This window comes from Melanotaenia boesemani, chromosome 11, assembly GCF_017639745.1.
Source record: "Melanotaenia boesemani isolate fMelBoe1 chromosome 11, fMelBoe1.pri, whole genome shotgun sequence".
NCBI lineage: Eukaryota > Metazoa > Chordata > Actinopteri > Atheriniformes > Melanotaeniidae > Melanotaenia > Melanotaenia boesemani.
In genome coordinates, this window is record NC_055692.1 from 15,090,754 (window position 1) to 15,106,290 (window position 15,537).

At 36.7% G+C, this 15,537-nt stretch overlaps 1 protein-coding gene across 2 annotated transcripts in view; it reads left to right on the forward strand.

Annotated features, from left to right (window-relative positions):
* pde4d (phosphodiesterase 4D, cAMP-specific) overlaps positions 1-15,537 on the forward strand; it is a 199,968-nt gene that overhangs the window by 22,992 nt on the left and 161,439 nt on the right. For both annotated transcript variants that reach the window (XM_041998555.1, XM_041998556.1), the window contains exon 2: positions 5,078-5,176. In XM_041998555.1, the coding sequence (XP_041854489.1) occupies positions 5,132-5,176 (45 nt within the window). In that variant the 5' untranslated portion in view covers positions 5,078-5,131. The remainder of the gene's footprint in view (positions 1-5,077; positions 5,177-15,537) is intronic.

Consider the following 15,537-nt stretch of genomic DNA (forward strand, 5'->3'; position numbering starts at 1 on the left):
TGGTCAGAAATTATGTTACTGTTAACATAATTCTGGTTGTTTTAAGAAAAACATACAGATATAGTAATTATTATGGAGCAAAACATTCACATAAAATGACCAAGGTTAAAGAACAAGAGAGGGGAAAAATCAACAAAACAAACAACAAAGACCTTGAATCTGTGCAACCATGAAATTATACATAAAAGCAAAATGTAATGCAAATAAAATTATTGGCACTTTTCAGTTATAATGAATGGGTCTTCAGCAAAAATAGCAGCATCTCAATGTTTCTTGCAGCCATCTATAAGCTTCTAGTTTCAAGTAATTTCTGACACTTTCCCTGCAGACCAAAAAATGAACTCTATAGAAATGAGCATCTGGCCAAAGGCAGAAAAATACTAAATTCACTAGCAAACAGTTTTTCTCCTCAATTCACAAATCAGACATTTCATCTTTTACAAGAATTTTGCTGGTAGCTGGTGGTAATTTTTCTTACCCTGTTGATTGCTATGTTTTCATACTCTTCTGAGTTTACATAAGTCCTTTTGAAATGGCCAGGGGTTTTCAGTGGGAAACAGGTTTAAAAATGATGGCTACTTTGAACAAGTCTGTTTTTTTCTCCTCTCTGTTCATGATTTTGTGCCATTGAATGTGAGCTGTGGGGTTGTTGAGCTGCTAAAAGATGTAAGGCCTTTTTCCCCAGATGTAATTTTTGGCTCTTAAATGCACTGGAAATCTCATTATTATTATTATTTCAATTTTTTAATTTCTAGAAAGAAAAAAAAGACCCCATAGCTTGATAAAGCATGTATTATGTTTATTTGTTGGAAGTTTATTATTATGATGATGACATAATAATAAGAGAATTTTGCTGTCATCACTTATTAGTGAACTTGTAAAGACAAAGGAATTTGCCCACAGGAAATTCTCATTGCAGGGTGTGAAATGGTTATGAAAACTTGTTCCATTATTTCCACAGATAAATTTTCATTGTTTTGATCTTTTTTATGCTTTTGAATGGAAGAAACACTCTGTAGAGAAATGCTGTCACGTTTTATAAAATAGTTCACAATCAACTTTGGCCTCACATTTCACAACGTGAAAAAGAGTCTACATTTGGGGCTCAGAGGGGGTTGAATATGGCAATACACACATAAAGGCTGAAGAACATAATAAAAGTCCTATTCCAACAAGTTTTCAACAAGTATCTTTCCTTTTCATGTAATTTTTTTTATCCAGTTGCTTTTTTATTCTGGTTAGGGTTAGAAGTGGAAATTTAAATGGTTATGGTTGAAAATTAGGTTTTTATACATAGCTAAAGGTGATTAAAAGTGTCCAAATTGAAAATGTATATGAAAATACATTTTAGGACTTATAATAGATAGTAAATTATCATAGAAAGCCCTCTTCAGACATATAAAAACCAAAATATCCAAAAGCCTCTCAATCATAAATGAAGTGAATGCAGTCTGTACTTTAAACTGCTCTTTGGTACACCCATACTTCACATATTGTGTTGAAGTGTGAGGAAATAGTTACCAAGGCACAATTAATCCATTATTTACACTACAGAAATGAGCAGTCCGGGTTATTCATAAGGCTGGGTTTGTGGAACCTACTCATAATCTGTTAATTAAGTCTTTAAATGTTAAAAATCAATGATCTTGTAAAGGATTATATATTAAAAACTCTATTTAAAGCATTTAACAATTTACTACCGAGTAATATACAAAATATTTTCACAATTTGGCAGCGTTCTTATAAATTTAGAGGACATGGAGATTTCACATGACCTAAATTTCTACGAGTAAGCGTTTTTGTGTGTATGTGGAGTGAAATATTGGAACAGTCTGGATATCCAACACAAGCAATGCCCAAATACCTACAGATTTAAATGCTATATAAACATATATAAATGAGTTTGTAACAGTATAAGGATGTACCTGTCCTTTACTGTTAGTGGGATTCTCATTTTTTAACTTGTTGGTATGTAATTATCATTTAATGTAAATAACGGTTGATTGTTACCTTTTGTTACATCACCGTGAATGTACCTTGCTTCTATTTTTCACATATTTTGACTAATGTACATTGTGTTTTATTTTTCTTATATTTGGTAAATACTATAAATACTGTCAAATAAGTTATTGTAATCTGGTGCAGGCCTTTTGGCCATTGTCCTGGTTTGAGGTTTGGGAAACAGGTGTGAGTATTTGAACTTATTATATGAAGCTGTTGATGAGATATGAGGTGGGACTAAATGACTTATAAGTTCTGTTCTTCCTCGTCCTTTTCAAGCATTAAGGATTTGCATTTATTCTACTGAAAGAAATTGATCTGTCCAATGTTGTTGTTCATCGGCTATTTGTGTCACAAGTGCTTGAAATAAATAATTTGAAATTAAAATAATGAAATGAAAGTTTGTGTATTAAAAAAAGGATGGTTAAGGTTAAGAAAACATCATGGTTTACATTAAAACTTTCTTAATTCATGTTGTCCAGCTGGCTTTACATAAAATCTACTTTACACCCAAAAATTACTTTATATAATGTCAACACCATATGAAAACCTGTTTTATTTCTGCTATTCCCTAATTGTGTTAATAACATTTAATTTATTCAAAATTCATGAATTTGCATTTGTTTTCAGTTTTTTTTTTTATGATAATCTAAATTCTGTGTTTATGTGCTACTAAAACTGAACCGGACTGAAGTTCATCAGCCCAGATAGAAATCAGCCTCCTGTGGTTTCTCTACTGCTGATTCACTGCACACACTGAGGCACACAAATAATAAGAGCTTCTTGTCTTCAAAATAAAAATTAAACAATGTTTTAATTGAGAGTTTACACATTGGAAATACGTTTTATCCTATCATTGCAGCCCTTAGAACTTGTATAATAAGATGAAAACTGATAACTTCCTCCTGTCAGAGCTGTCAGAGTCATGACTCCTACTGATTCTGTTGTAAAAAATTAGGCTTATGCTTTCACGGCCGAAGTTCTTCAAAAGAGAAGTAGAAATTTGAAGTTTATTTCATGAATTGTAGCCCATTCTGACCTGATATCTGATTCTGACATATAAGCAGAGAAGAGGAGCAGTTTGTCTGATGGCTAGCTGTTTCCAATATTTGTAGAAATTTCAAGATAATTGACTATTTTTTTTCCAGACAGGCACTTGTGCAATAACGGTGCAACTGTGCTGAATTTGCTGAGTATAACAATGACATAAATCTTTAAGACATCACACTCAAACTTGCATCATTATTGAATGTATGACTGCAGAGGGATCGTGAATAAAAAGTTAATTTTAAATAAAAAAGAGTAGGTGTTTTTCTTCAGGTCCAATTTTGCTATTTTAATCAGACTTTATGTATCAATGTCTGAAAAAGAGAAAACAATACAAAAATCTAAAAATAAATAAATAAATACATGATACATAATAATACAATATACGATTCTAGTCTCAGAAACTGGAGCTTAATAAGAGCACAGAGTAAGGGTTAATGCTATGTTTTTTCCTGAATTTTTTTTATGTATTTTGTTCTGTTTGCATGATTACTTCACTTATAAACCGCTTTAACATATGTTTCTGTTAGCTTTTTTATTAAATGCAACCCCTTTGTGCAATCTGGGTAGTCTTATAACTCTCATTAACTTAACAAAAATAAAGGAGATTTCTAACAAATTATTGGTTGGTTTTATGAGAAGAAGTACTGCTGAAATTACTTAATGATCTGCATGATTTATTACCTATGAAATACTTATCAGTGTCTGGATATTATATGAATATATGCATGCATAGTGCATATAAAGTGTTTTGTATTTTTCATTATGAAAGCAACACCATGCAAATCTTGCTCAACATAACTACTCCTCTCCTCTGAGACCAATTAGCAAAGACTCTGTACCACTCTCTAGTTAACTGACTGGTCGTCATCACTCCATGTGTATTTTATCAAGATAGGCCAGGGACATACTTTTTATCTAAAAGTGAAGGATAATGTGTGGCCTTCTTTGGCTGATCTCATTCTGGCTACTGCAGTGTTGCTGAAGAGGTGGGTAGACGGAGACAAAGTGGAGTTGGTGTTGTTTTGGCACTCAAGGAGCATGAAAATGAAGGATTATAGGGCAATTTGCAAGTGACACACATTTATATGTGTTACCTTTCATGGAATGAGCAGGTTAAACTTCATTGTTTGCCTGGGTATAATTATTATGGGATGCAGACAAAAGAAGTGACTGCATGGAAAACATTAATTAGGAGTTAAACAAATGCATTTGTACAGTCCTTGATCGAGGGATAAAAAGAATAAGCGCTGGTATCAATATCTGTTGTAAAATTAAATGTCTGCTTACCTTCTGTGTGCTTCTTGCAGGTTGATAACAACACATGTGACACGAATGCTGGAGCACAAATTGACCAAATGCACACCAATAAAGACATAAATCATATTATTAATTTCTTTGAAGTTCTACAAGAATTTTCTGCCTGTGCCACATCATTTTATCCTCTGTAATTGGTGTTGGACATCCATTTCATTCCAATTGGTCTTGGCTAAGAGAGAGAGAGAGAGAGTGTGTGTGTGTGTGTGTGTGTGTGTGTGTGTGTGCATGTGTGTTAGGCAGCGAGAAGAAAGAAGACAGAGGCAGGGGTAAGCTCTGGGTTATTAGGCCAAGTAAACAGAATAGACTTGTGTAACTCTGGCTGATAATTCGCTGACCTTTACCTTTTACACTCTAATGCATTCTAATAGGCCAGTGGATCCCAGCACATCTCCTTTCTCATGAACACACACATGCTTTATGGCACACATTAATCACACACACATACATACACATGTACAGACAAGTACCTGGTTGTCTGGGAGATTAAAGCTTTCATGTTCTTAAGCCGCAAAGTCCCCTGGGACAGCTTACTGAATAATAATAAATGACAAGTTTAAAATATTATTTCTTTTAAAGTATGTGTTTTGTTTTAATTTTTATTTAACTAACACACAAAAGAAGTGAGATAAAGCTGTTTAAATGACTATATGACTAGTTTTACAATGACTTTAGAAGCATGCTAAAGTTGTATTTATGTATGTTTTTCTAGCTCCTTTTGCAATTAATGCTGTGTGATTGAGGCCTGCCAGAGTTGGCCCACAACATGCAAAAGGATGACCGGTCCGGGGACGACAGCCAGCGAGAAAGTGTAAGTAAATATTAGCTCTTTGCCTTGAAAATTCATTCCTTTTATCATTCATTCTTTCTTTTTTACTACATGCCACTATACATGTACTTATGTAAGTACTTGAATAATGTGCTTTTAGACAGCTGTGTAAATAATGTGCTTTTTATATTTTGTTGCTCAGATTCAGATTCTAATATTTCGTTGGACCACCTTTAGCTCTGATTATGGGGCGCATTTGCTGTGGCATTGTTTTAATAAGCTTCTGCAATGTCACAAGATTTATTTCCATCAAGTGTTGCAATAATTTTTCAACAAGACCTTATAAAGATGATGGGATGGGTTTATACACACTCTGTGTGTATAAACATTAAGGGTGGGACTCGATAAAAAAAAAAAAAAATCTAATTAATAAGTAGCAGCTTTGTGATTCATTCATTTCGATTAATCTCATTTTAATCGCATAACAATATTTGCACCAAAAAGCAACATTTTTCCAACAAAGCAATGGAAGCACTGCTTATTGAGAAGTAAATGTGCTTTCATGTCATTTTCAAGTCTCCAATAACACCAGAAAACGTTACTAGATTTGTTGATAGTCCTTTAAATTGAGTCTCTAGATGGGTCTGAAAACTCATTAAATATAGCGCCAAGGTAGTTAAGTTGACAACACTGATTTAGCCGAGCTCTGCACCTGGGATCCTCCCTGGTGTAGTAGATCTGGGCAGTTGATTGCCCTGGTACTCAAAGCTTGCTCCTATGCTGCCATGATTAGTGTCTCTGTGCTGTCTTTCAGTCCAGCCCTCCCTAACCCTCGGTAGGTAGGACTTGCTCCTATCGACCACTTCAGCTATCTGTCGTGATACATCTCTACAGGGGTTTTTCCTTCCATGATGGTTCCTCCAACTCCTTCTCCTCCAGTTTTGACTTCCTGATGCATTCACTAAGTTTTATCTTGGATAGTGGCCCTGATGCTCAAAACTCAAATTTTATTTATATACCACTTTTCATACAAAAGTGGTACATAGTGCTTTACATAATAAAAACAAATTATGAATGTATATAAAACCTTCCACGCAAGTATAAAACAAAGTTCAATAACACACCTGATCATACTCTCTCACACATACATCATCACATTTAGACCCACACAGCATACATAAACAATCCCCACCCCTTTTTGCACAAACATAAACTCTGACTTCTAGTTTCTGTCTCTTTGATTGAAACATTAGTTTAAAAACATAACTAGAGATAAACATCTGAGGCCTGTACGCTGAAGCGTGATTAACATACCCCGGATATCTCTCTGTTAGCTGGGTTGACTTACCCAGACATTCAGGATCTGGACAAGCGGTACGATGAAGCTGGTTATCAACTTGGTAATTCAACCCAGGGTTTTGCTATCTAGATCCATGCACGCTCACATAAAAGGGTAGAGTTTGCAGTGTCTGACCAATAGCAGACATTGAGAAACCCTGCAGAGCAGCATATTTTATATTTCTTGAGGAAATATGAAGAATGTAAACACATAATCCAGGCCAAAAGCAACACTGTTGCCGCAGCAACAGCCAGGAAGAAGTGCTGACAGAAAACTCCTGACTCTGTTAATCCATAAATTTGTGAAATTATGCAATATTAATTAATGGGACAATATAAACAGACAGCACTCCGATCCCTCAATTTCACTTTAGTACAGCACAGATTTCGGGCAGAGAGCTTCCTCCCTTCTCTTTTTATTTATAACCTTCGCCAAGGTGTCTGTCTGTTCGTTAGCAACATAACCAAACCTACCAAACCAAACATACCAAAAAGTTTTGGATGGATTTTGGTTAAATTTTCAGGAAATGTCAGAAATACAATAAGGAAAGAGTGATAACATTTTGGGGGGGATCCGGATCCCTGCCTGGATCCAAGGTTTTCTTAAAAGATTCTTAACTATGGAGAGATAGGGAAAATTTTTTCCATTAGAGCTTCTAACTCAAAAATAATGCCCACAATCAAAGGCTAAAAAAACAAACAAAAAAAAAACAAACAAAAAGAAAACAGATTTGGGAACAAGTCAAGAACAAGTTGCCTTCAAAAACATTCTTCAACGCAGTCAGTGACAAGGCTTCATCAAAAGGATGCATCTATCCCTAGAAACTTTTTGTCTCCTAAACACCCTCTCACCATCCGTGCACCAACTTTGACTGAATCTTCTAAAAATGGGAAGGTCATTTTCCAAGAGAACTGATTGGTCAGGAGGCGGTGCCTTTAAACTCGTTGATCTGTTATCCAGAACATAACCTGCTCCGGAGCAGGTTAGCTGTTCAGCATAAGTTACCATGGTGATTGACCCCGGCAAGAAGTGAACAAGGTGAATTTACCTGGATAAGAGAAAATCCAGCTTCGTTGTACAGGCCTATGGAGATAGAAATTTCCATAGGCCTGTGACACTGAAGTGAGGAAAAGATATCATGGCATCCATCCACACAAAAGGGCGCTTCACCAAGGACCACAGAGGGCATCACCATAAGAAACTGCTGCGATCTGGACAGGCCAGGGCCCCACACCACAGCCAGGGCTCCAGTGCAGGACCCCACCAACCACCCCGACCAGGGCTCACTAGTCCTCTGCCTCCTTCTTTGTTCTTGGTGCATAGCCTCTGGACACTGGATTTGGGTTGGAATCCTTAATGCATGGTGAGCAGCTTTTGTGTTTTATTTATTATCCCAGCAGGGCCTCTAATCACTGGCAGAGCATAGCTGTTAACTCCCCATATCTTGTTCTTGGCATTGAGCTGACTTCTCAGGACTTATTCACAGACTTACTTGCCTTACTCCAGAAACCAGTCATTTAAAAGATTTTGTCTTCTATTTAGTTATTGCTCTATGAAATATAAAATATTCACAGCAGAATTGTGCAAAGCTGGTATTTTCTTCAAAGGCTACTCAGTTTCTCTACCCATCCCCCACAACTGCTACACCACCATTTAGACTGACTGTATTGTGGCTCTCGCATGGTGTTTTCAGAGTTGTGTGCAAGCTGTCCATCACCTACCTCTATCCATCTGGATGTAATAGGCAGGTCTCTGTAAATCCTTACAAAACAAGACAGATCAGAGACACCGTGTTCAAGTAGAGATGACACCTAGATACAGCAGCATCAAACACTATCAGTCTGTCCCCCCATGCATGAATAAGATATGCTGTCATACTCTTGACCTTGAGTCTAAATACAGGACTACTGATATTGTGCTGAGCTGAGATGAATACACCGACAATGCAAATGAACCATTTCTCTTACAGACAAAAGAAGAGTGATTATATCAGCCAAATTGTAAATGACATATTTCTACGGAGCTGCTGTTGTAAAGTTGTTACATTTATATTTCCATGTCCATCATAAATAAAATGGCGATTACATTCAAGTACTTGAAGGTTTACACATATTTCAGCTGCATTTAGGTGTGTAATATATCAACAGCATACTATGGCATTATCTATAACATGCAGGATGTAAACATATTGAAATTATATTTAGATACTGCTTGTTTTTTTAAATAGTGGTTAAGTTCAGTTTCAGTTAAATACAAAAACTGAAAAGACCTTAAATTTCTTTGAAAGCCTTCTGGGGAAAAACTAAAGCCAAAGGCCAGTCGTAAAAAAAAGAAAAAAAGAAAAAAAAATTCTTAAAGCACAGCTGCCAGCAAGAAATTCAACTCAACTGATTCATAATGTTATGTTAAAAAATGTAATCCGACTGGCACATGGAGAAAAAAAAAGATTAATAAATATAAAAGGTCACTGAAAAAACTGTCAGAGACAGGAGCAAATGACCTTTAAGATGCAATAAAAATACTACTAATGGAGCAAAGACTGATTGATGATTCATATTTTTTCTCTCTAAGGGTGCTGTAGACGTCAACATTACTAAAGACGTATCCTGAGGAAAAATGATAGATTTTTTTTTTTTTTTTTTTTTTTAAGTAAATTTACCATTTGTTTGAAATGAGAAAAAAAAAAGCTCTGAAGTGAGAGCTATGATTAAATTACCAGTGATAATGTAACTGGGTAACAGGAGGGGGATATGGTCAGATGAAAAACAGCTCATGTCATTGTGCCTTTGATTAATGCCTTCATCAGTTAAGACAGGGTGAAGAGTGCAGGTCACTGGGCTAGAGAAGAGAGACATGGATGTCGCTCCCATGGGAGAGAGGGTGGGACAGGTAATTAGAGAGAGGCGAGGTGGAGGTGGGGTTAAGACAAGAGGTGAAAGCAAAAAACAAACTGAGAGTAGCAGACATGCTCCCTCACCATCCTGAGGGGCATATTGAGGTGGAGCGGGGACACAGGCTGCGCTGATGAATACGTTTCACAAGGCTCTCAGGGGCTGTCCAATCAGGCAGCACCATTGATGAATAGTCATGAGTCACCTTATCAGCATCACCATGGTTACGCAGATGTGACTGTGGCCCTGTGAATGTGATGAGGGAATAGAAATGGGCCAAAGGCGTCTCTGTCTCCTTCCCGCGCACATCTTGATCACCAATTAGAGCAGACCGGGTGAGCATCCAGGCGCAGGGTTCGCTTTGTGGATGAGCTGAATGGACAGGGGGGAGATGGCAAATATGATAGCTTGAGATTTAACACGTGGGAAAGTGTAAAAAGAGAAAGGGAGGGGTGGACATTTTTTTTCAACTTGAATTATTTGATGACTTGAAATCACATTAATCACTAGTAAAGCCAATTAGCACACATCGTGTCCAGGTAAGGGCTGACAGGAATAGGAGAGGGGAAGTGGATGACAAGATATTTAATAAAAAAGAGCTGGGAAATTAGATTGAACAGGATCAGTAGAGAAAAAAAAGGGTAAAAGTGACTGAAGGATGAGCAGGAAAAGAGACAGCAGCAGGAGATGAAATGAAGAAAATGAACAAGATAACAGAATAAGGGGCTGAGACAGCACGTAATGATTTATATAATTCCCCATCCTCGTTCACTCACATCTTACAAAATGCTACAACTGAAATTATATGAATCCATCAGATCTTGGTGATCTATGGAAAAAGCTGGAAAGAAGCCACTGCCAATGCTTGTTGGAATCCCTTTTAGGGTTACTTATCTGGAACAATAACCCTATTTCATATATCTAACATCTCATCTAGCGCTTAAAGAGGACAGCTGTTTATCTCCCTATAAATTTAGCTTCCACTAAACTTCTACTCAAACAGTTTACTGCATCACACACAGCACAGGCCACTGATACGATAAAGTTGATAACAGCAGTCTTCATATCACTGATTTGTCTGGCCGACTGCAAACAGTGTTAATTGCTTTTGAGCCACTGCTTATCTACGTGCTTATTTATTTATGAGTGAGTTGAGCGATCTACTGCATATTTGAGACATTTAATTAAATTAGCATCTCCACACAATGGGGACATACTCAGGCACTGAGCAAAATATTTTCTTTTCCCAATTCAAGTCTGCCAACACCTGACAGAGGCAAATTGGTTTTACCTATTTGGTCTCAATGCACTTGTCAGAGTCAGGTAGTCTGTTCTGTTGTCTGTGTTGAGCTTGCATGTAAATGTGGTCTAACCCTTTATGCCCGTAGGCAGAGAGTAAGGCAGGCTTGATATTTATTTATTCTTTTTTCACAGTGTGCGAAGAAACATTACGGCCTATTCACTGTTCTCGTTTCAAAGCCCGTTGACTGCATTTTAAGTGTGATTAATCTTGCATAAGATGTTTGTCAGTGTGCTAATTCCAGATGTGGAGTTGATACTTGAAGAATGATGTTTAAACTCTGCAAGGGAAGGTCAACCCTGAGGATGCACAAAGTGATAAATCTGCCATGCTGCCAAAATGAAAGGCAAATTGGTTTCAGTGCACATGCAGCATGTTTCTTTCTCACACAACAGTCCAGGCACTAATGATTTTTCTTTTGAACATCTTTATTAAGGCACTACAAAAAGACTCTGTTTTATTTTTTTCTGTCTTAATATTTCAGCTTGGCAACCCTGACCCTTTAATAAGGAAAATAAAGAAAATTTGTTATGAATTTTATGAACTTAAATCTATCTAGGTTTTCCTTCTGCAGCTGCTGCAAAAGGTTTGCTCTCCTTGGTGGTTTATGGCCCTTCCAGGGTATTTAATTTTTTTCCCCTCACCAGTGCATCACAGAGCCATGCCTGAAGCTGAGCAACACTAGTTCCTGTCCCTGTGTTATTCGCATCACCTGTCTCTAGTGACAGGTGAAGTGAATAACACTGAAACCTCTGGAAAGCAGTGTCTGCTGTGAAAACTTGTATTCTGGCATTGCACATGCTACCAATGCTACATGCTGTTGCAGACCAAGCACATTGTTCCAATTGCAACAGCTTTTCTCTGTCACAGCAGTAAATACCATCATGAAAATGTCAAAAACAGTTAAAGGAACCTAACTATGGGCGTAGAATTTGGCATTGATGATGAACACGCCCCTATCAATATCTCGCAACTCCTGACTTGTCATTATTTTCCATTGCACGAACAGCTGAGAGAGCTGTGCTCTCTACTGGAAACGTTGTAAGTCCCAACTTAAAACCCATTACAAATTATATAATTTGCTTTGCTCTTTTCTTTCTTGCTAACATAATTGACTGTCCCCACTGTCACTCACTCTGTTCAAAGAGCTAATGCTTCTGGCTAGCTTTAGCTAGCTAGTGACAGAGAACAGTGTTAACCGTGGTTGTGTCCTCTGTCAGAACTCCAGTAGCAAAGAAAAGAAAGTTGGACATTGGGAATTATTTTAGTTTGTCAAGTGTGTCACAAAGAAAGTATTTTCCAACTTTAGCAGTCTATAATGGTGATAATAACATTCACTAAGTCAAAAGAGTTGTGAGTTGGTCTACATAATTAGTTTAAATTTAATCAAAATCATAATTTTGCTTACTGAAGTGTTTACCTGACAAAATTTTTTGGTACTGATCCATGCAAAAACAGACCATAACCTTTTTTTTTTTTAAATGAGAATAATAATAATAATGATAATGTAAAAATGAACATTTCCTTCAACATTACAAATTCTGTACAACTGTAATATGTAAAAATGATCACATTTAGATATTATTTTTCAAAAATGGTGAAGAAAGTAGCCCTAAACGAAATATGTTTCTTGATTTTGTTTTCTTTAACACAACAGAGAGGTGTTGACAGGATTTGAAACAACCAAGCGTGCAGAACAGATTCATTCACCAGGAGCTTCTAAAATCATGTTGTACCATTACTGACATGACAGAGACCTGTCTACATGGCAGCTGTAGCTGCTTAGTAGGGATCAGAATCAGGGGGTATGTCTTAAGCTGGATTATTACTCGTGCAGCATCTACATACAGTAGGGCTGGCGTAGTTGACGCCATGTGCTCTCACACTAGAGTGTAGAGTGCGACATCGTCTCACAGTTTCTTTTCTGCAGTTACCACTTAAATTCAGCCAGAAGCTCCAGAAAGCCAGAAACACATAATCACAAACTGACCAATCACAAGGGAGTATGTCTGTGTAGCCCCGCTGCAAGCAGGGGTGCACATTAGGTCTGAAAGAGGTGCACACCAAGCGTCAACGGACCTACGCAGAACATACGTGGTGGCGCCGTAACCAAAGTTTCACAGACAAGGTGTGAGTATAAATCCAGCTTTAGAGTATAAACACACTAAGACTGTCAAAGTCCTGATCACAGACAAACACATTGTGTAATATAAAGCAACACAAAGGTCAAATTACCTTAAAAATCAAGTTATCTGAAGTTAGCTTAAAGCTGACCAAACAGGCAATGAAAAGACCTGGATTCCCCAAAAGAAGTTGGATTTTTTTTTCACAACCCCCATGACCCAAAGCTGCCAAACCCAACTACCCCACATCAGTTGACCTATTGGCTAGATGGTTTAATGTCACAGTAATATTGTGTATTTTACTTTACTCCACTAGAACTTTTACACAAATTGCTTCATCTCCATAACCTCCAATTTAGCACTTCAGTACACAGCTGTTGCATCCCACTAGTTTTCTGTCACTAAGCTTTTCTCTCACCTCATTTTCTCACTATTGCAGCTGTGAAAAAAAGAAAGCAATGAAACTGCTGTAGTGACTTCTGTGTTTGTTTTGCCTTTACAGACTACAGTATTGTATCGTCACACTGTGGAAGTGCACTTTCAGCAACCTTCTCAGAAGTATATGCCATCAATTAGCGTCAGAAGAAAAGTAATGTGACAGCACAGTTTTATTTAAACCTTGCAGTCCGAATGATAAAGGAGATAAAAATTGAAATGCAAGAAGCAGAAATGTTGGGGATTTATCTGAGACAGGAAGTCTAGAAAAACATATGGCTTTAGATATGCCATGAATGTCTAAAAATATTGGTTGATGGTGGGGATGCTTGATAGATCCATGCAGCTGGAGGTATAGCAGGAATAGTTGAATCAGAATTACTGTGACATGTGGTGCAGCTGTATGCGCACAGCATTTTATACAGTAGAGATATGATGATTCTGATCTTTTTTTGCTAATGGAGAACAACAGCAAAAACCTAAAAATTCTACAAATTTCTGACATTTTCTCTAAAAAATCTCTGTTATATGCAGTGGGCCATTATAAAAGCATCAAGTCATCAAAGCTCTTCTCTTTTCCTCTTTTCTATATCTTAATAAACTACAATATTGTTAATAAAGGAAAATTATGAGCTTAGCCATGAAGCAACCATGAACTATATTAACTGTCTAGGAAAATACACGTTCATCTGATGCACCATGCCCTTTTCTTCATTTTCTAAATCTAATACATTCATGACATGCTGTTAAGCTGTAAGCAAAGTATTGAAAAAGATGAACTGAGTTCAGTTTTATTACACCTCAGTAGACTGCCTTTTATAGCTACATAAGCTACTTGATCAAGCAGTAAAAATGCAAACACTGGCTGTAAATACCTTTAACTCTCACCATGGAGAGAAAAATAAACCACCAGTAACCCTTCTACTAAAACAGCATGTACCAGTGATTGATAGGCAATATTATTTTAGTAACATAAGCCACATTATTAGCATTTTCTGTAAAAATCTGCCTGTGCACAACAGGCATTTTCTACTTTTCAAACAAAAGATAAAAAATAAAAATAAAAATAAAAATAACACAATATGAAGCTGGCCATGAAGTGACTCTACATTAATAACGAAGTGTTGGTTTCAAGGAAAGTGAAAGCTGCCTACAAACAAATAAATAAATATAAGTACAAAATGCTCCCCCCCCCAAACATTAGATTTACTCTATCTCCTACGAAACCTTTTCTTCTATCTCCTCATTCATCTACTCTACGTTTTCTTCTCTTTTGTGCTAACTTCTCCTGTCATTGCCTCTGGGCTTTACCTAGAATTCATTTAAGATTCATGCTGTGATAAAATCAATTGCTAAATTCAGAGCACAGAGATGAATGATGGCACTGATGATGAGAGGTTGTACCTTCTGAGTGTATAGTGCAGCCTGCTTTCCTCTACTTTAAAATTATAAGGGCACATTTCTGTTTTTTAATTGAACTCTTGAAGCAACTCATGATCAGGGCAAATTTGTTTTGACTGTGTAAACTGCACAGAGGTAAAGGATGCTGCAGAGAATACAGCTCCTCTAGACTGTGTGTTCTGCATACTGATGATTTAACACTATGAACATATTTATTATAAAACAAATGAAAGGGCTTATTGCCCAGAGATGGTTTACATTACTCAATGAACAGCTAAGCAACACCTACTTGATTTTTGGTGCTATATTAATCTATAAAAGGTCACCAGGAAAGAAATAGGCGCTTATAAAAAATTCAGTTTATCTAAAGGGATGGCTTCCTGTTTGCTGTGGTATAATTGACATGAATTAATTCATCAATTGCACACTCAAGAGGGAGTACTTTGAAAAGATGCATATTTGAGATGGTTTGATCCCCAGTGAAGTAGCCTGGAAATGGAGTTGTATTGTAAAGAAAATCCATTAAGTCTTTTCTGAATGACCATAAAAATGTAGAATTTCTTAAAGGATTTCATTTCATGTCATTTAATTGCAAACTCTGCAGAGAAAACAAGAGAAAGACACATTCAGCAAAGAGGGAATGTTATAAAATGGAAAAGAAAATGTCACAAATTCTCAGCCATCACATGAAGAAAATGGTCTTTTAGGGGGGAAAAAATATTAAATGAAGCTTATATTAAACCACCTGCTTGCAGTATCTAAGAAGCCTTACACTCAAGTCTTCATCAAAGGCAGAAAGACAGAAAATGTGCTGAATCATCGTTTTGTCTCCTAAATTTCACTTTACATACATTTTAAATAACTCATATAATAACAATAAAAGCCAAAGCAGAGTGTTGCCTCCTATTTTATAT